This window comes from Neltuma alba, unplaced genomic scaffold (genome assembly GCF_004799145.2).
Source record: "Neltuma alba isolate B1F8T4 unplaced genomic scaffold, ASM479914v2 tig00013420_pilon, whole genome shotgun sequence".
Taxonomy (NCBI): domain Eukaryota; kingdom Viridiplantae; phylum Streptophyta; class Magnoliopsida; order Fabales; family Fabaceae; genus Neltuma; species Neltuma alba.
In genome coordinates, this window is record NW_021637673.1 from 157,996 (window position 1) to 185,609 (window position 27,614).

At 32.9% G+C, this 27,614-nt stretch overlaps 5 protein-coding genes across 5 annotated transcripts; all 5 read left to right on the plus strand.

Annotated features, from left to right (window-relative positions):
- The first annotated feature begins 1,729 nt into the window (after positions 1-1,729).
- LOC114737275 (uncharacterized) lies at positions 1,730-6,962 on the plus strand. Its single transcript, XM_028925185.1, has 6 exons — positions 1,730-2,059; positions 2,842-3,016; positions 3,752-3,901; positions 5,880-6,008; positions 6,569-6,718; positions 6,835-6,962. Exons 1-6 carry the CDS (start codon positions 1,730-1,732, stop codon positions 6,960-6,962), a joined length of 1,062 nt encoding a protein of 353 aa, XP_028781018.1.
- On the plus strand, positions 6,962-9,985 carry LOC114737276 (uncharacterized). The gene is made up of 3 exons (XM_028925186.1): positions 6,962-7,159; positions 7,795-8,291; positions 9,895-9,985. The coding sequence occupies exons 1-3, from the start codon at positions 6,962-6,964 to the stop codon at positions 9,983-9,985; spliced, it is 786 nt and encodes a 261-aa protein (XP_028781019.1).
- A 2,389-nt stretch (positions 9,986-12,374) lies between these two features.
- LOC114737277 (ankyrin repeat domain-containing protein 27-like) lies at positions 12,375-13,519 on the plus strand. Its single transcript, XM_028925187.1, has 3 exons — positions 12,375-12,674; positions 12,766-12,937; positions 13,245-13,519. The coding sequence occupies exons 1-3, from the start codon at positions 12,375-12,377 to the stop codon at positions 13,517-13,519; spliced, it is 747 nt and encodes a 248-aa protein (XP_028781020.1).
- Positions 13,520-13,665: 146 nt separating this feature from the next.
- On the plus strand, positions 13,666-15,403 carry LOC114737278 (uncharacterized). The gene is made up of 3 exons (XM_028925189.1): positions 13,666-13,813; positions 13,921-14,243; positions 14,645-15,403. Exons 1-3 carry the CDS (start codon positions 13,666-13,668, stop codon positions 15,401-15,403), a joined length of 1,230 nt encoding a protein of 409 aa, XP_028781022.1.
- Positions 15,404-20,518: 5,115 nt separating this feature from the next.
- LOC114737279 (exportin-T-like) lies at positions 20,519-26,768 on the plus strand. The gene is given in 15 exon segments (XM_028925190.1): positions 20,519-22,453; positions 22,630-22,719; positions 22,806-22,895; positions 23,002-23,106; positions 23,275-23,334; positions 23,767-23,829; positions 23,913-24,008; positions 25,396-25,417; positions 25,420-25,559; positions 26,262-26,304; positions 26,307-26,348; positions 26,351-26,403; positions 26,405-26,434; positions 26,532-26,594; positions 26,667-26,768. Coding segments are annotated over 15 exon segments (2,724 nt in total). The 5' UTR covers positions 20,519-20,728.
- Positions 26,769-27,614: the final 846 nt, after the last annotated feature.

A 27,614-nucleotide genomic window follows, 5' to 3' on the forward strand; every position in this document is an offset into this window, starting at 1 on the left:
ATTGGACTCAACGGAAAAAAATCTGACTTTTTTCATTTCAAATTGTAATTTCAAATGGTAATCGTTAAAAATGAGCATTAAAAATATACCAACCCAGATTTATCCTTATATTTTTCTCTCTGTCTCATCTCTTTCATTAGTATAATGAGCTTTTATTCAGACTAAATAAATTTTAATTTATATTCATGTTTATCCATTATATATATTTAATTAATTATCTATAATGTGCTTTCAAATTTTTCTCGGTGACAAATATTTTTATTTTATAATTTCACAAATAAACTATTTTTATTTTATCATAATAATTTTTTATTTTTTTAGCTATTATCATATTAAAAATATAAAATATCAAACACTACTATTCAATAAAGTCAATGTACTTTTCAGTCATTTTACAACTAAACTCACTTTTCTATTTAATCATCTAAACAACTTTTAACTTTTTCAACTGACTTTTTATAAGCATGTATCCAAATATAAATCACATTACACTAATTAACTTTTATTCTAACTTCAGTTACAAAAGTCTGTTAAACTAGAAGTCAGTTTTGCCCAACGTCAATCCAAACACACCCTAAGTAACTTTTAAGGTAATTAATGAATTTTTTTTTTGGTGTTGTCCTAAATGTAGAGAGTGATAAGATAAATATATGAGAGAAATATAAAGCATAAGGATAATTATAACGTGTTAAAAAAAGAAAATAAATACCAAAAAATTTCAATGACAAATTAGAAGTTGTCGTTTTTTACTATAGAACTTATTATTACAGGTAGAGCTGGGAATGCGGGCTGGCGGTGCGGATACGGGCCAGCCCGCAACGGTGCGGGCCAAAAACGGTGCGGGCTGAAGTAGCCCGCACTTTGGCGGGCTGGCATTTTGCCAGCCCGAGCCCGCCGGCCCGCCTAACTTTTTTTTTTAAAAAAAAATATTATTTGTATAAGTTTGAGCTTAGTTTGTAATGTTAAAATTGGACTTGGAGTTTTAAACTTGAGTAATGAGTTATAATAAAATAATGTGAGGATTAATTTATAATTTGAGAAGATATTTTAGAAAAAACTAACACATATTTTTTCTAAATAATTAATTTGACTATTTTTCTTATCCAAATTAATTAAGTAGATCTTTTATGTATGTATTACATATGCAATTACATGGATGAGAAGATGTAAATATGAAATTTGGGGGTTAAAATCCTCCAATTATGTTGTATAATATATTAGAAATTATATAAAACTAAAATTAAAAAAAAAAAAAAAAAAAAAGCGGGCTGAAAACGGTGCGGGCTGGAGTAGCCCGCACCTTGGCGGGTTGGCATTTTGCCAACCCGAGCCCGCCATTTTTGACGGGCTGGCGGGCTGGGCCCGCGTTACCAGCTCTAATTACAGGCTGCTCGGCTATCATTAGAATTTTTTAGTATTTATGTTTCTTTTTGAGACTTTACTGCAATTCCCCCTAAAACATATTGTTAATACCTTTTCTTTACTAAAGGCCAATGTAAAAAAAAAAAAAAAAGAATTGCCAATTAATTGTACTGTTTTGAGTTACAAGCTTAAAATATAAATAAGTTGTAAATAGGAATGGAGTGATACATAAGAAACAGCAACAGTAGTGTGTGTATTAGATGGAGCCTATGTATAGATCTCTTTTGTGGAGTTTTTGTTGGAAAGTGTCTGTGCGTCCGTCTAAACGCATCGGAGAGGGATGAGCTTAGTTGACGAAATTAGGGAAATGCGTCTTGGGGTAAAGATGCGAGATTGGGAGGCTGTGCTGCGCACAATAAGGGGCGCTCCATCGCCATGTGCAGAGCTGTGGCTGGCCAAGATGAACAAGTGGGCTGACACTGTACTGCACGCAGCTATCATTTATGGGGCATCACCCGCCATCGCCCGTGAGCTGCTCCTTGAAATGGCCAGACGTAAAGAAGACGTCCGGGAGATTCTGTCAGCCAGGAACCAGTGGGACAACACTCCTCTTCACTGCGCCGCCTCCAGGGGCTCTCCCTCCTTGTGTCTTCTCATCCCTGATGCCCTTGCCACCGCAGAGCAGACAACCCGCGCCGTAATTAATTTAATCTCTTTTATTGATTACATGATGCACGCGCATCTGCATGATGAGATTGAATCTTAATTATTCTGTTTTTAATTACGAACATGCATGCTTCATGATTCTTTTGTTTGAAATATTTTTTGATGATATAAATGGTCTGGACTAAAATATATATTTTTAAATTTGAGAGAAAATATGTATAATTAAAGCAAAATAAAATAGTGGTTAGAATATTTCACTCTGGTTATTAACGTTGCAGAGCGTAACTAGCATAGAGAGGGGAAAGGGGCATCCGTCTCTAGTGCTTCAACTTTTGAAATGTTTTTTTCTCCTATTCATTATTAGATTTTACAAAAAGTAGGTGACATTCTGATATCTAGTGTGCATGTTGCAGTTTTGAATTCTTCATAATTTATATAGATATAAATATATTAACTGTGCAGTTTTAGATATTTTTAAAAAAATCATTAAAAAATTTAGGTTCATATAATTTTTTATCCTTCAAGTTTGTTTTTATTTTGATTTAGGTCTCTCAAATTTCTTTTTATTTAAAATATTAGTTTCTATAATTTAATAAAAACTTAAACTATCTTGTCTATTGAATAACTAAAATCTATAATTTGAAATTTGAGAGATCAAAACTAAAATGAAAACAAATTTGAGTTACCAAAAATTATATTAGCCAAAAAATTTAAAGTTGCATTATTTCATAATATATATTGGGATGTCACTTATTTTATATAAAATTTAAAATTTATTGATGATGATGATGATATTGAATGTTGATCATTAAGGCTCTGGCGCGTAACAATGAGGGAGAGACGCCTGTGTTCTTGGCTGCTGTTCATGGTCACTATTGGGCCTTCCGCCTTCTCAGTGAACTTGTAGAACTTGAGCATGCCACAAGTCCCTACGTGAAGCCCAATGGGGATTCTGTACTTCACTTAACCATTCAGCGAAAGTACTTCGGTCAGTGATTTTACTTATTTTAAAAATTAGTTAATTAGGTCTTCTACTCCTTTCACTTTAAAATTAAGTTACTTTTTTTAAAAAAAAAAGTAATCCATAGTATAAATTATTTTGAGAATAATCAATATTTATTTGCTAATTTTATCCCTTTAATTAATGCTTAAATATGACTCCTCCTGTTTTTCTCTCTTTCTTTAAAATCCTTAATATGGGTAAAAGGGAGAGGGGAAATTTCTATCGAAGACGGGTTTAGTTACAAGTTAATTGTTCTTTCATAGTTCTACTAATGATGGTATGGTTAAAAAGGACTTATATATTTTGGACTAGGGGTATTGTTTGTTTAGGACCGAATGGAATAATACTTTATTCAAAATTATATTCTATGACGGCTTAGTTAATTAATGAAATCCTTTGCTTGATAAAAGGTATTAGAGTATATATTATTTTTTATTCTTAATATAAGAGTTAGTTAGAAATTTAATTGAGTCTTAAATATAAAATTCAAATCTATTTTTTCTAAATATTTATTCATATTTGCCTTTAAAATGGTGATTGCATGTGTTAAAGAGTTACTATTGTAATGCGAACGTACATGACTAATAAATTTATTTTATAAAAAATAACATATATTTATTATAAATGACTAACTCAACTAATTTTTATAATATTTATAAATTAGTTAGTTATCTAGCTTTTTATAGTAACATAATTGAATTGAATTGATCATTAACGCAGAATTATCATCCATAATAATGCATCTCCTCCCCGACCTGGTTTCCAACATCAATGAAAAAGGGCAGGCACCTCTGGACATCCTGGCCTCTATTCCTTCGGCATTCAGGAGTGCCACTCACCTCAGCTGGTGGGAGTGGCTTTGCTACCCCTGTAAGTGATCTAAATTTAATTATGTGACAAATTAAAGCACTTATGTTTCAATTTATAAGCTCTCTTTTTTCTTTTGTCAAACACTGAAAATTACAGTTAAAAACCTAACCTTAAGTTTTCAAAAAGATGTACTCCATCTAGTCACATACAATACTGCATCCGGTGCTCAACCAGGGGATTGAATTTTATCCTAAATATAAGGTCTTAATTTATTTTTTTTCCTAAATTTATAATATTTTATCTAGAATATCTCTATTGACTGTAAGAGGTTTTACCAAGAAATAATTTCAATGCACATTACTAAAGAAGGTAATTTAGGAAAAATTTAACACACATTTATTACAAATTGACCAGCTTAATTAGTTCCTTTAATCTTTCCAAATTAGTTATATACTCCTCTAGTCCTATTTATAAGGCAGAGAGGAAACATATTTTTTGGTCCTATTTATATGACACTGAGAAAATTTTTTGTATAGATGTACAATTTTACCCTTCATTTATTGTTATGTTAACTTTGTTTAGATGAGGTATAATGTATATTAAATAGAGATAAAGTTAGAAAGTTGTTGAATTTTAAATGAGAGTTAATGAAGTTTAAGGTTTTTCTTAGTCTGTGTGAAACATGCTGGGAGAGACTTATAAATAGGACTAAAGGAGTAACTCTTATTTAACAACTGGAGATAGTATTTGGAATTAATTTAAAATATATTTTTAGTCTTTCAGCCATACATAAGGTTTCAGTTTAGTCACTTAACTTTAAAAAGTATTTTTTTAGTCCTTTAACCCTAAAACTGTTTATAAAAAATGATAATATTGAGATCTTGGATGTCGATAAAATATTCTTAAATACAAATATATTAAGTTTAATTTTTAAAACAACCATGATTTATATAAAAAAAATTATCATTTAATAATACTAACAATTTTAGAATTAAAAAGCTAAAAATATATTTTTCAATTTAATGCTCCATTTGGATGGAAAGAAAAGTGGGGAGGAAAGAACATGGGAGGAGAGAAAATTGGAAAAAAAAAATATTATCACCTCTTTTATTTGGATAGATGAGAGAAAATAGAGAGAAAAGAAAATAAGTAAAAACATGAATAATCAAAATAGCCTTATATATAAGAATATATCATATTTAAAATCAAAGTCAATATTAGAATAGCAAAATGATATTAATGTTAACATGATCAAAAAATTTATAATCAAATAATTTGATAAACATATAATTTCATAATTTTGTATTTTAAACCAAATAATTTTAGAGAAAAATATTATTTTTGAAGGTTACAAAGTGATAATTTTTAAAATGAAATATAATTAAAATAAATATATAAATTAAACATTATCTAATATTATTAATAAATGCTAAAAATAAAAGGATTAAAGTAAAATATGATAGCCTTAGAAATTGATTCCATGAGAATGCCCAACACTATGATCATGGAATCATAAGCATGATTCTAAAAAGTCTATGTTTCTTAGCAAAAGAATGACCAATAAACCAATGCAGGACTAAAATCATAACGCGCGCAAATATTCAGAATTGGAAAAAAAAAAAAAAAAAAAGAACGCGCGAAGTAGACAAGGGTAAATAAGAAAAAAAATGAGTTTTCTTTCCATTTTCTTTCCATATGTAGAGAGAAAAGTTGAGAGAAAAATAAAATGGGTTTCACATTTTATTTTCTTTTTAATTTCTCTTTCCTCTCATTAATCCTCTCCCATTTAAATAGGGAAAAACATAGTTCTCTCTCTATTTTCTTTCATAGTTTTCTTTTCTTTTCTTTTTTTTCAATCCAAACAGGGATAAAAGATTAAATTAAAATATTTTATAAAATTTAAAGAATAAATGTATATTTTAACATTGAGATTGTTATTATCATCAGTAGTAGTTTCATTATTATAATATTATTACGTGAATAGAGGATTGATTGAAATGACGTTGCTGACGTAACGATCATACTGCTATTTCCGAAGTCGTCCCGATTCGTTCCCAGCCCCGGCGTTTGTCTCGGCATCTTTTAGATGAGGATGATCCCGGACTGCCTGATCAGTTTCCCACCCATGAAGCTCTTTTCGGATTCTCCTTTTTAAGGAGCACCATAGGTAATTAATTATTAATTTTAATCCTTAATTAGATCTTTGTTTGAACCTGCACTTGCATGCCTCGAAGCATAAATAAATAATAATTCATTTACCAATATTCGACTCCTTATTATAAGTTGCCTATGGAAGAAATATTTTTAGTTCGAAACATAAGTTCATTTAGAGGGTTATTACTTATTAATAATTATTTTTTCAATCTTAATCTTATTTAATTATCACTGGGAAGAAAAGAAAAAAAGAAAGAAGATTCAGAGTTAATAATGATTTATACATACAGGGAGAGAATTTTAATAAGAATAAACTCGAAAAAAAATTAATCAATTTAAGACATATTCAATTATAATTAAACTATCACCGCTTGATGAATGAAAATCAGTTAAAAGGGATTTACATATGATAAGTAAGGGGGCTTGTTTGTAATTACAATCATTATTAGCACTTTTAATCACGTTTCACGTAAGTCATCGCAACAAAACTCCTAACACATAATTACTTCGTATTTCATAAGTCACGATTAAAAAGCTGCTTAAAAACTTAACATGTCTGTCTATGGTTGGCAGAGAAGAAAAGGAGACATGTATTTGGTTCGCGGATCATGCAACAACTGCTAGACAATGACGCTTTTTATGATAGTTTGATGGAGAGGGACCTGTTGGGGATGGACCACGATCATCCGGCGAACTTACTAAAGCTAGGTCCTTCACATAAAGGTACTTGGATCCTAAAAGTAAATTTAAAAAAAAAATGAATTTAATGAATTTTATTATTTTTGTGTACGTGTGGGTAATTGATAATAAGTAAGATATAGGTATGTATGTGCATGCAGCATCATCATTATTAGGATGGACACCATTGTTGAGAGCAACAAAGTATGGTGCAATCGAATTGGTGTGGGCAATCTTGGACAAAAAGCCATTTGCAATTGAGGATGAAATGATGAGAAGAAGACGGTGATGTTGGTGGCGGTGGAAGAGAGACAGTCCACCCTATTGATGCAATTCATGAAGAAGCCACATATCTGGAATCGGAAGCTCCACCATGCAACCGACGTCCATGGCAATACTGCCTTGCACTTGGTCGCAAAGGTTTCTCGTCATACGAATGCACCTATGCCAGCCGTTCACATGCAATGGGAAGTTCACTGGTTTCAGGTATGATGACTTTAGGCACCTTTTAGTTTTACATTTTTCAAAGCTTCAAGTTTCATTAACTTTATCTTGAAATTAAATTTAATAATTAACTCTTGGAGTTTACCAATACTCTATATTTTGATGAATTGTTCTCCTAAATAATAAATCAACGGTGCAATCATGCATTCATGAAAAAATTTAAAATTAAAATATAAATTTAGTGCTTTAAGTTTATATAAGGTTTTAATTTGGTCTCTTATTTTTAAAAAAATATGCACTTTATCCTTTAATTCTAAAATCATTAGCCTAACTGATAATTTTTTGTAACAATCATAATTGTTTTAGAAATTAAATATATTATGTTAATATTTGGGAATGTTTTATCGACATTTAAGATCTTACTGTCTTCTTTTTTATTAGCAATTTTACGATTAATAGGCTACAAATATATTTTTCAAAATTAAATGACCAAATTGAATTTGTAAAGTTAAAAGACGATATGTATATTTTAGTCAAAATTTAATAATATTACACGTAATTAGAACAATATACACTCTACATGCATGGAGGTGTTTTCAAACATGAAATTCAGTTAAAATTCATTAATAATTTCTATCACTGACAGTTGAAATGTGTGTGTGTATGTACGCATTCAGTATGTGAAGAATATGATGCCGCCGGAGTTCAATGAACTGCGAAATCGGAAAGGCAAAACTCCGGCGATGATGTTCGCGGAGGAACACCGTAAACTGATGCAAGAAGGTTACAAGTGGATAAAGGAAATGTCGGGAAATTATATTGTGGCGACGACGCTTATTTCCGGCGTTACTTTTGCAACGTGCTTCCAGATTCCGGGGGGATATGACGGAGACAACGGCAGGCCCATTGTAGGCTATCGTATTGAATTTAACGTGTTTGTTATCACAGCACTGGTTTCCTTTTGCTCCTCCGTCACTTCCCTCGCCGCCTTTCTCGCCGTTCACAGCTCCCAAAGTGATCGGCCCGATAATTACCGTCGACGTCTGCCATTGACTCTGTGCCTGGGTTTGTGCTCCTTGTTTCTCTCAGTTGTGTCCATGTTGATTTCTTTCTGCGCTGCGCATACCTTTGAACTTATTGGCCCCCTAAACAAGCGGTCTAAGTATGTCCCCTTGTACGTTGGTTTTACTCTGTTCCCTCTCTGGTTTTACGGAGCAACACAAATCCCGCTCTACTGGCATCTTATCAAAGCCAGTTTTTCTACAGTGCCACTCCCCAGGCCATTCTATGAAGAATTCGAAGAAACACCACCAGATGAAGAGGAGGAGAAGAAGAAGGAGAAGAAAGATAAAGAGGAAGGGAAGAACAAGAAGAAAAATGAAGAGGCAGAGGCATCGGAACTCGGAAGAGTAGTTTAAATAGTTTTTATGCTTTCTTTGCAAAATAAAGGGAATTTATTATGTGACACAGTAGCATTTGATTATTTACAAATAACTTTATTTTGTTTTAGATCAAAATACAACTTTGCTAATGGTTTTTTTGGGCTCTACGAATGCATCCAATTTCACTAACTTAGGTGATAATTCCCAAACTCATTATAACCATCTAGATTTAAAATTTTTAATTAATCAATCTTAAATAAAAAATAATCAAAAATTATTTTTATTTTATCAGATGAAAAGAAATTAAATATAGACCGTGCAAATCATGTTAAATGTTCTCATTCATTCAGTACAAAATCGATCAATTTAGAATTTACTCCTCATTATTTTATCAACATTTATAATATTAAAATATGTAATAAATGTCTCTCTAAATTACGCACCCTGCAGCAGGCTTAATAAAGTTCACCCTGGTTTTGTTCATGAAAATTATTAAAGAGCTTTTGTCAAAGGTAGGTCAATTATATTACCCCATAACATCATAATTGGTCAGGATCTTGTGAAATTATACAAAAGGAAAATTTCATATCTCCCATATGTGTTATGAAGGTGGACCTAAGAAGGTATATGACATGGTGGAATGAATATTTATCATACATTGACTCCTTAAAGGGATGGACTTAATTGATTTTCTGTTGCTATGAATGATGAGGTTCACATCATGACTACTTTCTTGGAACAAGAGTTTAGAATTAAGATGAATTGAAGATGATGATCAAAGGGTCCCAAAACAAGAAACATTTTGAAAGAGAAACAAACATCTTTTTTTTTTGTTTAACAGAAAGAGAAGAAGAAAATCAAATCAAAATCATCCAAAACATGCATGAAACACGAAAAGCAAACAAACAAACGTGTCATTTAATTTTCTCTCTCTCTCTCTTTCCTTTTTGAAAGGAATCAGGTGTCTTTTATTTTTTCTTGAACTGAAGGCAGGAAGCATAACCCATTATTTTTACTTTAAAAAACTTATACTTGAAATATCCCTTGAAATGGGGAGGAAAAAAACAAAGTATACGTATGGAGATAGTACTCTCTCTAATTTTTAATATAGAAACTAGTTAGGATTTGAATTTATCATAAATATATAACACATCGATCTATTTAATTTATTTATCATATTTATCATTTTTTGAAACTAATTTAGATATCTTATAAACTGACTATTTTTGGATATTTTTGGAAGAGTAAATTACATCTATTATAATTGATGAACTTATCTAACTTCTTAATCTACTCAAATTTAACGGCAAAGACCAGAAGTAGAGTTGTTTACCTTCAAATTGAAACTTGCATGATAAGATGAATTGCACCGCTCTCTTTTTTCTTCTGTTAAAGCCACACCGATGTGCAGCTTGTTTATGTTGATCTTAAAGCACAATTGATGAGGAAAACAACTGCAGACAAGTTGGAATATACTATCCCCTGATTCCTAATATAAGACCTAACTGATTAATTTGGAAATATTAAAAAAAATAGTTAAGTTAGGTATTTGTTATAAATAGATATTGTCTTTCCTAAAATATCCTTACTAATTATGTATATTAGCTAGAATTATCATTTGATGAAACTTTTAACATGTGCAACTACTATAAGAACTATTTTAAAAAAATGAACAAATATAAAAGACAAATGCATTGAAGTCTTATATTTATGATCAGATTAAAAGTCAAACAAGCTTTTACAATTAGTAACAAAGGTACTAGGAAAAAGTGGCTCACATTAAGATTTTCACAGTTATTATATACTACCTTCGGTCTTTAATATAAGATCTTGTTTGACTTTTATTTTGGTCCTGAATATAAAACCCCAATCCACTTTATCTCTCATATTTGCTCAATTTTTTTAAAGATGGTCCTTCTAATAATTATAGTTCTAGTCAATACACTTGATTAGTAAGGATATTTTAGGAAAGACAACACTTATTTAAGACGAATAACTAACTCAACTTACTTCCTTAATCTCCTCAAATTAGTCAACTGGCTCTTATAATTAGGACCGGAGGTAGTATATTTTAAAGGATGAGACGAAAGTAATATTCCTCCTATAATGGGGCCATGATATTATACGGCTTTATCTGCCTACTTAAATGAGTTATATCATCACAAAGCTGCGTCTGGTCTCAGTCATCATTAATTAATTCCTGCCTATTTTTTGCAAATGGATTTTTGTGGGCTCTACAAATGTATCCAATTTCACGAACTTAGGCGATAAATCCCAAACTCATTATGTCTCAACCGTCCAGATTAAAATTTTTTAATTTATTATTTTTAAATAAAAATTATTTTCTGAGACAAAAATAATTAAAAATTATTTTTATTTTAGATGAGAACGAAATCAAATATAAACTGCCCAAATCATATTCAAACAATCCAGATATAATGAGCTTGTATATTTATTATTTTGCTGAGCAGACGAACCCGTTTCCTAATTTCACCCCATCAAAGCATGGAATCAGTTTCGGTACTTGTTACTTTGATAAGCACCCAAAAACTCATCAAATCTCAATGGTCCATATTTTAGTTGGATTATTCGAATCTGATTTCTTTTTTATTTGTATTTGTTCAAAATAATAATTTTAATATGTAAAAAATCTAAAATAGAGACAATCTTTTAACTATCATTCTTTCAAAAAAAAGATTTTTCTATTTAAAAATAAATAATTAAAAATTTTAAATCTAAACTGTTCAAATCAGATATAAACGATTCAGATCTGATGAGTTTAAGGTGCTCGTAAAGATGATAGTAGTGAAACTGGTTCCCTTCTTGATTGGTTTTCTGTTGCTATGAAGGATGAGGTTCGCATCATGACTACTTTCTTGGAACAAGAGGTTAGAATTAAGATGAAGATGATGGTCAAAGGGTCCCAAAACAAGAAACATTTTGAAAAAGAAACAAACAACACCTTTTTTTTTTTTTTTGGTTAACAGAAAGAGAAGAAGAAAATCAAAATCATCCAAAACATGCATGAAACACGAAAAGCAAACAAACAAACGTCTCGTTTAATTTTCTCTTTAATTTCTTTTTGTAAGGAAGCGTGTCTCTTTTAGAAGGCAGGAGGCATAAGTATTATTTTTGCTTTAAAAAACTTATAATTGAAATATCCCTTAAAATGAAAAAAAAAGAAAGTATACATATGTAGATAGTCTCTCTAATTTTTAATATAGGAACTAGTTAAGATTTGAATTTGATCATAAATATATAACACCTCGATCCGTTTAATTTGTTTCTTATATTTATCTTTTTTTTGGAACTAATTTAGATATCTTATAAATTGATATATAATCTAATATTGTACAGGGATATTTGTGGAATATTAAATCATATCTACTATAATTGATAAACTTATCTAAATTTTTAATCTACTCAGATGTAATGGTAAAGACCGGAAGTAGTGTTATTTACCTCCAAATTGAAACTTGCATGATAAGATGAATAGCACAGCCCTCTTTTTTCCTTTGTTAAAGCCACACCGATGCGTAGCTTGTTTATGTTGATCTTAAAGCACAATTGATGAGCAAAACAATTGCAGACAAGTTGGAATATATGAAAAAGTGGCCCACATTAAAGTTTTCAAGGTTATTATATATATTCTTTCCAACGGATGAGACGAAAGTAATATTCCTCCCATCATGGGGCCACGATATTATACGGCTTTAGCTTGCCTACTTAAATCATCACAAAGCTCCGTCTGGTCTCGGTCATCATTAATTATTTCCTGCTGATCGATCGATCGATCCATTGCACCCCAAGTAAGATAGTCGAAAAATCAGTTTTAGTTTGAAATGGCAGGGGTCGATTTTATGATGAGTAAGGAAATGGAACTGCGTCTTGCAGTGAAGAATCGTAAATGGAAGCGTGTTGTGGAGATTTACATTGATGATCCAGAGACTCAGGAGAGCAGGATCAACAGGTGGGGAGACACGGCATTGCATGCGGCCATTGAGACAGAGGGCACTGGTACTGTCAAACGATTGATCCGCGCAATCAAATCCCACCGGCCGGGAGGTGAAGAAGCCCTACACATTCTGTCACTGAAAAATAACAGAGGCAATACTCCTCTTCACTGCGCAGCCGCTCGTGGCTCAGACGTCATCAAACTGTTCCACAAATCACTGGTAATAAGAAGAATGATGTCTTTCTTTGTGCAACTTCATGACTTAAAGGGAATTAATCTCAACTGTAATATTAATATATTGAACCCTGCAGATTGGGGTGCGTAATGACAACGGAGAGACTCCTCTCTTCTTGGCTGCCCTTCATGGTCACCGAGAGGCCTTCCTCGTTCTCCACCGTGCTGCCGGTGAAGATAGCCCACTGTATTGGAGAAGGAACGACGGTGACACTATGCTTCATTGCACTATTAGGAGAGAATACTTCGGTACGCACCGCAGTGAATTAACTAGCTATCTATCAAATAAGGGCTACTAGCTACCTAGCTAGCTAATTTTTATTCTTTTGGTGCACTACTTGCAGAATTGTCGTTGATAATAATTCAAAGTTGCCGAGACATCTCAGTCCTTACCAATGCGAAGGGCGAGTCACCTCTGACAATCCTTGCGTCTACTCCCTCTCCATTCATAAGCGGTAGTCATCTTAGGTGGTGGGAGAGAATTTTCTTCCGTTGTGAGTACAAGCGCATTATTTTCCATATATGTTTAATTATTCAAGTTAGAATAATTAATAAGGTTATTATGTCGTGTGTGATCCATCATCATCATCATCATCTAACCATAAGAATACATGCACGCATCATCATAAAGTCATTTATGCCGAAGAGCCCAATCCTCCCACTGATGATGATCGTGATCGTGGAGAAGAAAGTACTATCGATCTTGAAGATTCAGAGATGACGATGGATGAGGAGCAACCGACCAACAAAAGTGTTACAGAGGAGGAAGTAATTCGTACCTTTGAAGCTGTTTTCAGATTCCCTAGTAGTACGTACCCTACTAGCTATTAATTGATTCGGGTTGATCTGCTTGCTATATTAATTAATGAAATAATAATAAGAAACATATGTGACTGAACAAACAAAGAGTTACTAATTTGTGTGTGTATATATTGTACGAAGGGAATATACAGAGACGCCTACTTGGTTTAAAGATCATGAAACTTCTTGTAGACGGAGACTCTTGGTACGACGCCTTTATTGGCACAGCAGACGTACGTGATATGTTCTCAAAGTCGGGTCATGAGGAAGCATTCAAAGAGACACCAACCATTTTACGGCCAGCACAACAGCGGGAACACAGCGGTAATTAACAAAACGACATATGACTAATTAAAAATTAATTAATAACCAAGGGGTCAGAATTTGTCTGATGAACTTCTTTCTTTCTTTTCGAATTTGATGGACTGAAGGGGCTGAAGAAGTATGGACAGCATTGTTGAGCGGAACTAGAAACGGTGCGACGGAGTTGGTGAGGGAACTCCTGAGACGAAAGCCTTTTGCGATATATGATGAAACCAGGGAGAAGAAGAACATAGTGCTGGTGGCAATAGAGGCGAGGCAATCAGAAATGTTGAAGGAAGTGATAAGGCACGCGAGTTGGACAGACGAGCGCCTCAGGCATGGAAAGGATGTCAAGGGAAATACTGCGTTACACTTGTCCGCAAAGCGTTCTGTTAATCCCAGTATCTCTGTGTCTGTCGTTCACTTGCAGTGGGAAGTGCACTGGTTTGAGGTTAGTTTAATTCATTCATTTGATTTAATTATCACGGAGTCTGAGAACCAAGAAAACACTTGACGAAGTCATTGAATGGATTCTTATAGTTAACAACCTATTTAAGAATTTGGTTATGTTATTGATGGAGCACAATGATGTCGGCATCATGCAATTCATATGGCCGACCCCACCTGGTGATATAAAACTTCTTGTTATTATTGTAGTATTATAGGGTTAAGGAGTGCATCTGAAACATCCTGATGAAGTAATTTTTTTTATTAGCACTCAATATTCTAAGTTTTTTATGTTTATTGCTACAGAATATAAGTTTATGATACTAAGTACTATTGAAACATTACATTTCACATGTACATCTTAACCAATTGCATCTTTATGTGTATCCCATATACATTTCACAGTATGTGAAGGGACTTATGCCCGCTTACTTCATGAATGAACCAAACAAGGAGGGCAAGACTCCAAGCATGATCTTTGAGGAGGAACACGGTGGGATGTTGGAGGAAAGTGACAAGTGGGTGAATAATATGTGTGGGAATTACATGGTTGCTACCACGCTTATTTCCAGTGTTACGTTTGCGACTTGCTTCCAAATCCCAGGGGGTTATGACAGCCAAAAGGGCACACCAATTGTAGGATCTACCAACACTGCATTTCAATTGTTTGCTATAAGCGCACTTGTTTCCTTTTGCTTCTCCATCACTTCTTTGGCTGCCTTCCTTGCCATTTACTCTTCACGAAGTGATCGGTACAAGGATTATCGTCGAGCTTTGCCCTTGAAGCTTCTTGTTGGCTTTTTCTCCTTGTTTGTCTCCATTGTTTCTATGCTGATTTCTTTTTGTGCTGCGCACGTCTTTGGACTTTATCCCAACCATAAGTCTAAGTGTTTCCCTCTGTACCTTTCTCTCACTTCCATACCTCTTTGCTTTTACTCTGCAACACAAATCCCACTTTACTGGCAACTTCTCAGAGCTAGCTTTGCAACTGTGCCATCCTCTAGGCCATTCTGTGTCGGACACCAGCGGCCAGAAATTGATGCTGAAGAAGTAACGGAAAGGATAGAAGAAGAATCCAAAGCGCCGGTCACCAGAAGAAAAATAAGGATGAGGAGACCTACTGTAGAAAGAGTCAGCTTTGAACGCCCCCGCGACTCTTCTTGAGAGTACATTTACCAGGGTGATCTTAGTTTTTCAGGTCTAATACCCTAAATTTTTTTTTTAATGTATCCAAGATCCAATCTTGTTTTTAGTAAATGGAAGTGATAAGGTCTCAAGTTCAAATTTGGCATTAATATGTTTATATATGTGTGTGTTTAATTATATAAAATTAAAAAAAAAATATGTTTTTTTGCCATCCAAAAATATATATGTTTGTACAGAACCAGTTTCAGCGCTCATCACGTGAATGAGCACCCTAAGCTCATCTTTATACTTTTTGATTTTGTACGTATCTTTGCTTATGGGTTGGTGGGTATATCTAGTTTGAAGTTAGTTCAACTATTTTTTTCATTTAACATTCAATATCTTAAGTTTAGAATGTTTGTAAGTATAGAAGTTGAGAGTATTGAGGGAAACTTAACCGATTATTAAATTGCATATATATATATATATGTATTTCTATATATCCCATATTTACATTATTTATTCACAGCATGTGGAGGAACTTACGCCTACTTACTTCATGAATCAACCAAACGATGAGGGCAATAAGATTCGATGGATGATCTACAAGAAGAAACACCGTGGCATGAGCACTGGAATTGATTCCATCATAAATAATTTATGGGTTTCATCATTTTGCATGAGGAAAGCAAGAGCTTTCTTTTATTGTTATTATTATTATTATTTTCTGTGATGTGAGAGTACTGACTGTGTATTTTCTGGTGTCTTTTTTATGAATAAAAGTAATACTGAAGCCAATTGGAACGTATTTCTCGGATTTTTCCTTTTATTTGTTCTTTTCCAATCAATATTATTATTATTTTTTAATTGATGACGCGATCAACTTCAAGGGAATGCGACGTGCATCTGTTTTTAAATTTTGTTTTGTGGTCCTCCTCTTGAACTCGGGGATTAAATAAAATCTCAACTTTACCTGTCTTACAAATATTAATGCAAAAAAAAGAAGAGAGGTCATGATCTTTATATAAACTAATTGAACTCTACTTTAATGATGCTAGTAAGGGGGAGCTCGCAGGCTTTGCTCCGTTGCGTGTGGGTAGTGCGTGAAAGCCATAGGTGTGGGTTTTCTCCCCAGCGGGAGGAGAGGTTGCATGTGTGAGTAATTTTTTCATATGCCACTCTGTTTTTATTTTTAAGTCATTTATAAAAAAATTTATTTCTGAACATAAGTTATTTGTAGGCTAATTAATATTTTTTTAAATTTTATTCTTGTTGACTTAACAAATACATAAAGAGAGATAAAGTAAATATGCAAGAAAAATATAAAACGTCGTTTTAATACCCTCTCTTCAATAAGGACACAAGTAAAAAAAATGATTAATTTAATGTATTTTTTGACTTGCAATCTTTAAGCATAAATAACTGAGAAATAAAATGATATGTCAAAAAAAAATTTAGAGGTGAATGATCAGAAAGTTGTCATTACGGGGCTGTTTGAATGAGTACTAAATCATAATTTTAAAAGTTATTTTATGATATACAAAATAAATATGCGAAAAAATTTGTTTTAATTTACAAAAAAATACTTTTTAAAAAGATTTTCTTAATTATCTCCGACTGACAGTCCCTCCCTTAAAGAAAAATTTAAGGAAGGCGTTGGATATTATTAAGTGACAGTATCCAAGATAGCAGCCTAACGAGATGCGGGTGCTTTGTAACATATAAATTACTACTACAAATTTGCGTAACTGATATAAAAACTAGATAATTAATTTTAAAATATCAGAAGATTAATTAAGTTAATTTTTTGTAATAAATATATGTTGTTTTTTCTAGCATATTCTTACTAATCATATATATTAGCTAAAATTTTTATGTAATGAAACTCTTAATAAGTGCAACTATTACAATAATTATTTTAAAAAAATAGATAAACATGAGAGATAAAATAAATTATAATCTTATCTTTAAAACCAAATTAAATATTAAATTAACTTTTATAACAAGAACCGGAGGTAGTACTTCTTTTTATAAGATATAAATTTTTGAGTACGTGCACAATTTTTAATATAAATACACTTTAGGAATTTTTAATGCATTTTTATTTGGGAAAATCCCAGAAAAAGCCCTTGAAATATACCAAATCTCAGATTGGGTCCTTAAATTTCGAAAATGACAGAATGGGTCATTGACCCAATTTGTCATTTGTGAAATTCAGGCGAATTGACATTTTTGTCCCTGACCAAAAGTGAGTAGTTATTCTCTAAACAAATTTAGGTAACGCTTACACTGTTCTAGTGATTATAAGATTCGTTGTAGTTAATAATAAGGTACCTGACAATAATAAGATACCTGACTATGAAAAAATGAGTAGTTATTCTCTACACAAATCTAGGTAATGTTTACATTGTTCTAGTGATTACAGAATTAGTTGTAGTTAATAACAAGACACCTGACTATAAAAAAGTGAGTAGTTATTCGCTACACGAATTTAGGTAACACCTAAACTCTTATAGTGATTCCTTGAATCATTGTAGTGAATGAATAAATGAGGGCAAAATTGTCAATTCGCCTGAATTTCACAAATGACAGATTGGGTCAATGACCCATTCTATCATTTTCGAAATTTAAGGACCCAATTTGGCATTTCCCATATTCTAAGGACCTTTTTTGGGATTTTCCCTTTTTATTTTTACTGTCAATTGATTACATTCCATGTCTCTCTTTTATTTTTTTCCTGCACCCTCATCTAATTTTTTTTAACTTATTCTTTTTCAAGCCTATCTTTTTTATAAACAAGAATGCTTTTGGAAAATAAGTTGTATTTTTACATATTTATTGTTTTTAATTAATTTAAACCAACCTTCTAATATATATAATTTGATCATTTTTATCTTATAAAAAGGAATAGAGGTAGTGTCTCATCCCGTACTTTATAATAGTAATAATAATAATTAAATATTCCTCCCATAAATGACTTATAAATTAGCTATAAGACGGAATATATTTGAATTTGGAAGAAATACGTTCCCCTCCCTCTTCTCATCAAATTTTTTTTTCCACATTTGCTTTTTCACATGCAATTGTTATTGTAGGCAGCCTAACTCTTGTAATTATTTATATATTTTTAAACTTTCCAAATATCGCGTCAAATTTAATTGGCTATTAAATCACTGTAAACGGTTATTAATTGATATTGAATGGAATGAATTTTTCAAGCCTATCCCTGCCTAACTTAAATTATCCAGTTCCCTAGCTATCCTCATAAACTTGTTGTTGTAAGAAATAGATATGCAGAAGGTAATAGACTGGAAGTATTATTATATTTATAATTCTTATTGTGTGTGTATGTGTATATTATATGTATCACTATAAAATATAGTTTCGAATATGCATTTATATAAATATAATTATTATTGAGTATATATTAGATATTAATTATGTATTATAATTATATTTACTCAATTTTAATAATTATAAGTTTAAATTTTATATATTAAATGTTTATGGTTTAAATAAAATTATATAATTTTAAAAAAACTTAAATAAAATAAAGGTAAAATTGCCCATGTAAAAATAGTGTCTTTTGAACTAATTAAGATAACTCAAATCTCCCTCTCTTCTCATTAATTCAAACCTCCCATTCCCTCTTTGGAGCTAAATACACCATTGGTCACTCAATTTCTATCCAAAAAAAAAATCATTAAAACGCAAAAAAATGTAAATTAAATCTTTAATCAAAATAAATCTAAAGTAAATCAAAATTCAAAGGCAAAAGTATGGTAGAGAAGGAAACCACCCTCTTTGGAGATGCATGGAAGTATTTTTGAAAAAATCATCAATAAATAAGATAGTTAATTATGAATGTTCTCTGACCAAGGGAAAAAAATTATCAATGTCCTTTCTTCTTTCTTCTTTTTTGGTGGGTAGCAACGTTCTTTATTTGACATCAATTTTTTTGGCAACTGTATTTTTAATATGAAAGTCATTTTTAATCATTAGAGAAAACGTACATAATCAATCTTATATATGCATTTTAAATCAAATTTAAATTAGATGAATTTTAAACCAAAAAGAATTAAAATAAGTAAACAATATTAACGATAAGAACCAGTGATGAGGAAATTATGTTTAAAAAATAATTAAAACTGATATTCAATCTAATCCTAAATATAAAACTCATTAAAAAGTCTTGATTTCATGCTAATTAGAAGATTTTTTTAATCTTTTATTCCACAATATCTTTATTTATTGGGTTTTTTCTTCATCTATACGCATTAAATACTAAAAATTGAATAATAGGGGTAATAAATGGGTAATGTATGAAAATGTAACAAATTTAGGCACTACTCTCTCCGTTGCTTTTTATACACAACAATTACCATCCCCTCTTATCTTTAAATATGAGCAATATTTACAAGTTATCTTAAATTTTTATATCAAATTTTCTATCTTACCCCTATTAATTATTTATTTTAATATCCACTATATTTATTATCTCATTTTTCAAATCATCATCTCTCAATCCACATTCTCTCTTTTTTATAATTCTCTTTATTATAATAATTTTTTTATTCTCTCTCTTATACTCTCCTCCCATAAATAAAGATATTTTGGACACAAAATTTCCAATTTATATTTATTTATTGTCTTTAATTAAGTTTTTAATTTACATGATGGAGTCTAATATTACTTATAAAAAGAGAGGGAGGGAGTGATGTTTCTTTAGATTTCAATCAACTTATTTGGTGCATCCAATTTGAGCAATGAATTAGTACATTATTTACTGTTTGCATTGATTATAATTGGCATTGATTGATGATTGACAGTGCATTAATATTGATATTAATTTTAATTTTAAGAAGTTTGTTGTTGATAAAATTTAAGTAATTTTGTTATTAAATATTTCGAATATAAATTATAATCAAAATGTTCTTAAAACTCGGGACTAACTTTGTCGAAAGTCACTGGCCCAAATCCAAATAAGCTTTCTTAAAAAACATGACCCTCGGTAATTATGCGCTGTTTTAAGGTTTAAAAGATCTTTTGACTGATTATTTTTATTTGAAAAAAAAATTGAAAACAAAAAACCGAAACTATAAATTGCATTGCGCTGATTTCCGGGCAAAACGTACAGTTAATTCCCTTCTTTGACATTAAAAACCTAGTAAGCAGAGACTTAGCAGAGAGGTATAGCCAAAACCCTAGTCCTTGAGTTTATGCCCATCGATCTCCGGTAAGCCCTCAACAAACCTTCTTCTCTCATTGCCACAAGCCCTATCCGTCTATTCTTGCTCGGAAAAAATTTGGAAACTGACCGGAAAGTTATTGGATTATAGACTTTGTGCTTTCTTGCGGCGTCTAATGGATGATCTTGAGAAAGCAATTCTTATTATGTTTGATGAGTCGGGGGCTGTTGATGATGGATTGAAGAAACGGGCTAAAAATTTTTGCAATGAAATTAAGGAGAAGTCATCAATTTGTCGTTTGTGTATTGAAAAATTATGCTTTTCAAATCTTGTTCAAGTGCAGTTTTGGTCTTTACAGACATTACAGGAAGTTATTCGAGCTCGATACTCGTCAATGAGCGCGGATGAGAAGCATATGATTAGAAGCTCTGTATTTTCTATAGTGTGTTTTGAAGGGATCAATGACAGCAAGCTGGTGAGGGTTTTAGAAGGCCCCGCTTTTATTAAGAATAAGCTTGCTCAGGTTTTGGTCACTTTGATTTACTTTGAGTACCCGCTAATTTGGTCGTCTGTATTTGTGGATTTTGTCCCTCATTTGAGCAAAGGGAATGCGGTGATAGACATGTTCTGTCGGGTTTTGAATGCCTTGGATGACGAACTGATTAGTTTGGACTATCCGCGGACCCCTGAAGAATTGGCTGTTGCTGGGCGGGTTAAGGATGCGATGAGGGAGCAGTGTGTTGCGCGGATAGTGGGAGCCTGGTATGACATTGTGTCTATGTTTAAAAATTCTGATCAAGAACTTTGTACTAGTGCATTAGATTCCATGAGAAGGTATATTTCGTGGATTGACATCAGGTTGATTGTGAACGATGCTTTTGTTCCTCTACTATTTGATTTGATTTTGGTTGGTGGACTGCCGGATCAACTTCGTGGCGCAGCTGTCAGATGCTTGTTAGCAGTGGTCTCTAAGCGAATGGAATCACAACCTAAACTTTCACTGTTGCAGAGCCTTCAAATTAATCGCATATTTAGATTGATAGCAGAGGATAGTGAGTCTGGGTTGGTTTCTGATATAGTGGCATTACTCACAGGGTATGCAGCTGAGGTTTTGGATTGCTTTAAGCGTATAAATTCTGAGGTTGCTAAAGGAATCTCGATGGAGCTTCTAAATGAAGTGTTACCCTCAGTTTTCTATGTAATGAAGAATTGTGAGGTAGACACTACATTTAATATCGTTCAGTTTCTTTCGAATTATGTTTCCACTTTAAAAAGCGTTACTCCTTTGGGGGAGAAACAACTACTTCATGTGGGACAGATATTAGATGTGATTTTATCGCTGATCTGTTATGACCCTGGGTACCGAAATCATCTTGATGTTTTAGATAAAATTGGGAAGGAGGAGGAAGATAGAATGGTAGAGTTTAGAAAGGATTTATTTGTCCTTCTTCGAAGTGTGGGTCGTGTTGCACCTGAAGTGACGCAATTGTTTATCAGAAATTCATTAGTAAATGCTATATCATCTACCTCAAACAGCAATGTTGAGGAGGTGGAAGCTGCGCTTTCTCTTGTATATGCACTTGGAGAGTCAATTAGTGATGAAGCCCTGCGGACTGGGAGTGGTATGTTGAGTGAGCTGGTGACTATGCTTTTATCAACAAGATTTCCTTGCCATTCTAATAGGCTAGTTGCTCTCGTGTATTTGGAAACAATAACAAGATATATCAAGTTTGTTCAGGATAATGCCCAGTATATTCATATGGTTCTTGCTGCCTTTCTTGATGAAAGAGGCATACATCATCCTAACATCAAAGTAAGCCGAAGGGCCAGTTATTTGTTTATGAGGGTTGTAAAATTGCTAAAAGTGAAGCTGGTTCCTTTCATTGAGACAATTTTGCAGGTAGCAGAATATAATCTGTCCCTGGTTATCTTTTTTCTACCATCTGCTACTTTAAATCTTATCATGCTGTTTAAACAAGATTTGTCATGCGTATTTCCTTCAATCATTCTTTAGTTATTGTATGAATTTAATTCATTATCCTAACTCATATCTCCTTATATCATTTAAATACCCAGAGCCTACGAGATTCTGTTATGCAATTCACCAGTTTGGATTATACAACAGAAGAGCTATCAGGGTCAGAAGATGGCAGCCACATTTTTGAGGTATTCTCATTTTACTTAATTTTAGCATTGTAGATATTTTTTGAAGGCTTTGGTCATTTGCCTTATTTGTAATCTTTCTCTTCTAGGCAATTGGGTTATTGATTGGAATGGAAGATGTCCCACTTGAGAACCAATCTGATTATCTATCATCCTTGCTCAGTCCTCTTTGTCAACAGGTTATTCTTGAATTTCAAAGTGTTAAATATATGATTTCTCAGATATTCTCAAAATTTATCTGCTGGTGTGTGATTTCTATACATCTCTTGTGCTTTTTTGATACAGGTTGAGGCATTGCTCATCAATAGCAAGTTATTGAGTGTAGAGGAGACTAATGCCAAGGTTGCTATTATCCAGCAAATTATCATGGCAATTAATGCTCTCAGCAAGGTGCTTTGTAATTTCCACTATTCCTTTCATCTTAATTTCCCAAAATACTTACAACTCTTTAAATTGATAAGCAGATTTACATTTTTATAATTTTGAATTCAATATCTTCAATTGAAATTTAGCAAACTTGAAACGTTTTTCAACATATTTTCCGTGTCATTTTGGCAGGGCTTCAGTGAGCGTCTTGTAACTGCCAGTCGCCCTGCAATTGGTCTCATGTTCAAGAAGGTTAGCGTTTTGTTATATTTTAATGGATCCAAATGCACTGTCATTTATGTGGTTAAGCAGCTACAGAAAGGATTACAAATGAATAGTCTGGAGTTTCAGTTTCCGTCATGTAGTGAGCATTGTTGATATCTAATCTATGGCGTTTTTCATTTCTTTTTGTGAATAGCGGGATGCGTTTCTATTTTTTTTTTTTTTATGCCCTTAGGTGAAGACAATTAGATGTTTAATTTCTCATACCATTTCCCCTCTGCTAGGACTTACCCCGCTTATGTGGTGTGCGTGACTGCGCTCTGCATAAACTATTGTATACAATTGCTTTGATTTACTGTCTCTTGGATGCTTTTTTGGAGTTGTAACCATGATATTAGCATTTCTTTAATTTCTCTCAAATTTGTGTCATTTGGGTCATAATTCTTCTTTTCATTTACCTAGACATTGGATGTGCTTCTCCAAGTTCTTGTTGTCTTTCCAAAAATTGAACCTTTGCGAAGCAAGGTAAGAACTAGATACAGGAATTGGTGCTTCTCTTGTAAGTCATCAGTATTTGTTGCCTAATAATATTCATGCCTGGCATGTAGGTCACGTCTTTTATACATCGTATGGTGGACACACTAGGAGCATCTGTCTTCCCATACCTTCCAAAGGCATTGGAGCAGTTACTTGCAGAAAGTGAGGTGCATATCATATCTGATTTCACTCAGTTTTGTTTAGATGAAGTCAGCGGGATGAGTAATTAAAGTCTCTACCAAAATACTTTGTTTGGATAGAAAATATCAGAGTCTTCAAAATTCTGAGCAAATTCTTTTGACCAATAATTTAACTGTGGAAATGTTTGACCAAAAATAGGATATTTCAAATTCTTATTGTTAACTGGACTCTAAGAATGAGCAAACTAGATGTGCGATCATAGGCGCCTTGATGCCAACCTCAGACTGGGACCTTGGACATGAGACAGGCCTTGCTGTGCATGCAGCTGTCAGATGGACCTTGGACCTAGACTCAGCTACCAAACCAAAACCATGCGTGACACTGTGGCTGAGACCCTTGACGGAGGTGTATCCACTGAACGTGAGCCTAACCTGTACCCCTAACTTGATACATTGCACGGACCCATCTGTTAGACTAAACTTGGACCCTGGGTTCAAGTTGTTGACCTCAAAACTGGCCACCAGACCAAATTTGTTGGACCCTTGACCCATCCGTTAGACTCCATTCCTACTCTTCATCACCAAACACGAACCATAGACTCTGACATCATATGGATTTAGAAAAAACTATGAAAAAATACACAAGAAGAATGGTGATTTCAGAAACTGAATTAGAGTAGTTTAATTCCCTTGTATTTCAATAGGACTTTTTTAAATTTTTCATCCAAATACATCCAAATATTTTATTTTTGCAATATCTAGGTGCCAATTCAGTTCGATGCACTACTTTGTGGTTCAATTGTTGGAGATGTATGAGAAGTTCTTTTGTTAATTCCAATTAGGATGTGATGGCAATATGTTTAACATACCATCTCACCTTTAATTTTCTTGTTTGATTGTTGGTGCATAGGTAATATTTGACCTTTTTCCATTATACATGTTTCTGCTTGCATTGTGGTTATCTCTCAAGGGCTTTCTGGTCTTTGAGATGTTTGCCTCTTACAGTAGTTGCTGCATGTTGGTGTGCTCTATGGGGTTTTGAAAAATTCCATGCCTAGATGTTTGCTATTGCTGTTAGATTCACAGCATGTTTTATGTTCTATTCTTAAATTTTGTGTGCGCTAAGTCAGCTTTAGGATCTTAGTGAACAAGTCTGCAAGTATGGTAGCATTTTATTTTCATTCAAAGATGGAGCAAGTAATAACTAAAAGAATGATGTTTTATTTTATGTTAATGTTATTGTGTTTGATTAATGCTTTTGTTACTTTGCTTCCAATACATCTTGATCTGACATGTGCGTTGAACTCTTGAATTGGTTGTTTATATGATGGTGTTGGTCTTGCTACACTGCACCTGTTTCTTGTTCAATTAGGAAGAGGAAAACAGTGATGTCATGATAATGTTTTAATTGCAGCCAAAGGAAATGGTCGGTTTTCTTTGTTGCTAAATCAGCTTATCTGCAAGTTCAATGTTATGGTGCGTGGCATTTTGGAGGAAATATTTCCAGCTGTTGCTGGTAGGATATTTAATGTTATTCCAAGAGAAACATTACATTCTGGTTCTGGAGCAATCACTGAGGTATGAAAGTATTAATCCATTTTGTAGTTCCATAAAGTGCATAAATTTGCCCATCCATTGATTGTGTTAATTTTGTCATTAATTTCCATGATTTTGATATTGTTTGTCAAACGTCTCAAAAATTGATGAACGTGTGTTTGTCATCCTCATCTATTTCATTGTCAAATGCCTCTTTTCCTTGATGTGTTTTACTTGCTGCAAGCAAGGGAATCATTAATTGCAAATTAGATGGATCTCTAGATTAGTGAGGCAGTGATTGAGGATTGCCGATTGGCTTTTATTACCATCTGCACCATCTTGTTGACACTTCTTCCTGTTTGATTCAGGTTAAAAAAGATACTAAGATGTTATGCTTTGGGAATGTATTTTGCTGAATTGTTGCGTTGGTCATGTCTATACTATAGATGTATAATGACATTATATTTTCTAGTTTCTATAATTTGAACAGCATCTCTCGCTTTTAATCAGGCTCTTTCTCCTTTTCCGTCTCTGTTGTTGTTGCATGCTTCTTTGCACGCTGCATGCAATTATTAGCTGAGATTCATATTTGATGGATTGAAAATCTGTTTTAAGGGGATATCGTGTACATTTTTATTCAGGAGGTTGATTCTAAATTCTTGTCGCATTCTTTTTAACAGCAGAAGTCTGGTATATTTTTCTTGTTAACATGCAACCTAAGATTCATTTTTCTTTTCCTTGTAGGAAATTCGTGAATTGCAAGAACTTCAGCGAACATTGTATACGTTCTGCATGTGATTACTACACATGATTTATCTTCAGTTTTTCTTTCCCCAAAAGTATTGCATACATGAATCAAGTGATGCAGTTGCTCTTATACTCTCTTTTGTAATCATAGGGATATTCTCGTGAGAAAGGTAGTAATGAAAGCTACTTTATTTCATTGTGTGTTTCTCCTATTATTACTTCTGAATAAGCTAAAATCTGAACCTGATTTATTTATTTACATTATAGGCTTGTGTACAGATCTTTATTAGATTAATTAAAGATTGGTGTGCCCACCCTTATGAAGAGAAGGTAAATTCGCCATGCTTGTTCTGATTTTATGAGAATACTTTCTTGATGTGCTAAATAGATTATGATTAACAGGTTCCTGGTTTCCGTAACTTTGTGATTGAGACATTTGCACCAAACTGCTGTTTGCACAGTGTGCTTGACAGATCTTTTGAGTTCCATGATGCAACACTGTAAGGCTCATTTACTGTTGCTTTACAATTTCTTTGCGCATATTAAGTTTTTATAATCCTATCGTTCAAGATTATTACAGATAAAAAAATTTGCCTCTTGATGGTCATTTGTTGTTTATGTCAATTCTTCTTAGTTAAAAGGTTGAGGTTATACCTTTTACCCTTTTTGCTCTGCATAGAGATATATTGGCTCATCATTTGTTTACGCTGATGTAAGAGTAGGAGGAATATCGTTATTATTCCATCAATGGAAAAATGGCTGTAGGAGTCTGGATTTTTATGTTGGGGATGGGAGCCCTAATTTGTGTTCGTAATGATTATTTTTACCTTCCATTGGTTGGAGTTCGTATTGAGCCTCCTCCTATGTCTCTCACTATTCACTTATGTCCACCATTTTTTGGGTCTATCTTGAAAGTGGTGGCTGTGGTAACGTTGGTGGTTGTGATCTATTAAGCATGAAGAAGCTCAAATTGACACATCTTATGAGAAAAAACATTCGCAACTTTCTGTTTACTTTTCATTATTCATATTTTGTTGGGGGGAAACACAACCTAAATTCTAGGTATAACAAAACCATATGACATTATGTTGTGTAACCATAGAATAATAATATGGGGCTAGGGTTGGTCACTAGTTCTATAAGCCACATGGGTTAATATTTGGCTCACTAATTCATGAGGCTGAAGGATAGTTTAGGTAGTTCTAGTTGCTGGTTAGTTATGCTAATTAGACAGCTGGTGGAATGCCTATAAGTAGTATCCTAACCTCTGTAATCCTTATCTGTCATCTAATGAATATTCAGGCGTATGATTTAGTTTCCCTCTCTCCTCTCTAAACTTCTCTGTCTCTG

Coding starts and splice junctions, on each gene's coding strand:
- LOC114737277 (XM_028925187.1), top strand. CDS start 12,375: ATGGAACTGCGTCTTGCAGTGAAGAATCGTAAATGGAAGCGTGTTGTG. Junction 12,675..12,765: donor AACTGTTCCACAAATCACTG/GTAATAAGAAGA, acceptor TGAACCCTGCAG/ATTGGGGTGCGTAATGACAA. Junction 12,938..13,244: donor TATTAGGAGAGAATACTTCG/GTACGCACCGCA, acceptor ATAATTAATAAG/GTTATTATGTCGTGTGTGAT.
- LOC114737275 (XM_028925185.1), top strand. CDS start 1,730: ATGCGTCTTGGGGTAAAGATGCGAGATTGGGAGGCTGTGCTGCGCACA. Junction 2,060..2,841: donor CAGAGCAGACAACCCGCGCC/GTAATTAATTTA, acceptor TTGATCATTAAG/GCTCTGGCGCGTAACAATGA. Junction 3,902..5,879: donor GGAGTGGCTTTGCTACCCCT/GTAAGTGATCTA, acceptor CTATTTCCGAAG/TCGTCCCGATTCGTTCCCAG.
- LOC114737278 (XM_028925189.1), top strand. CDS start 13,666: ATGAAACTTCTTGTAGACGGAGACTCTTGGTACGACGCCTTTATTGGC. Junction 13,814..13,920: donor ACAACAGCGGGAACACAGCG/GTAATTAACAAA, acceptor GATGGACTGAAG/GGGCTGAAGAAGTATGGACA. Junction 14,244..14,644: donor GGGAAGTGCACTGGTTTGAG/GTTAGTTTAATT, acceptor TACATTTCACAG/TATGTGAAGGGACTTATGCC.
- LOC114737276 (XM_028925186.1), top strand. CDS start 6,962: ATGTTGGTGGCGGTGGAAGAGAGACAGTCCACCCTATTGATGCAATTC. Junction 7,160..7,794: donor GGGAAGTTCACTGGTTTCAG/GTATGATGACTT, acceptor GTACGCATTCAG/TATGTGAAGAATATGATGCC. Junction 8,292..9,894: donor CGGTCTAAGTATGTCCCCTT/GTACGTTGGTTT, acceptor CTTCTGTTAAAG/CCACACCGATGTGCAGCTTG.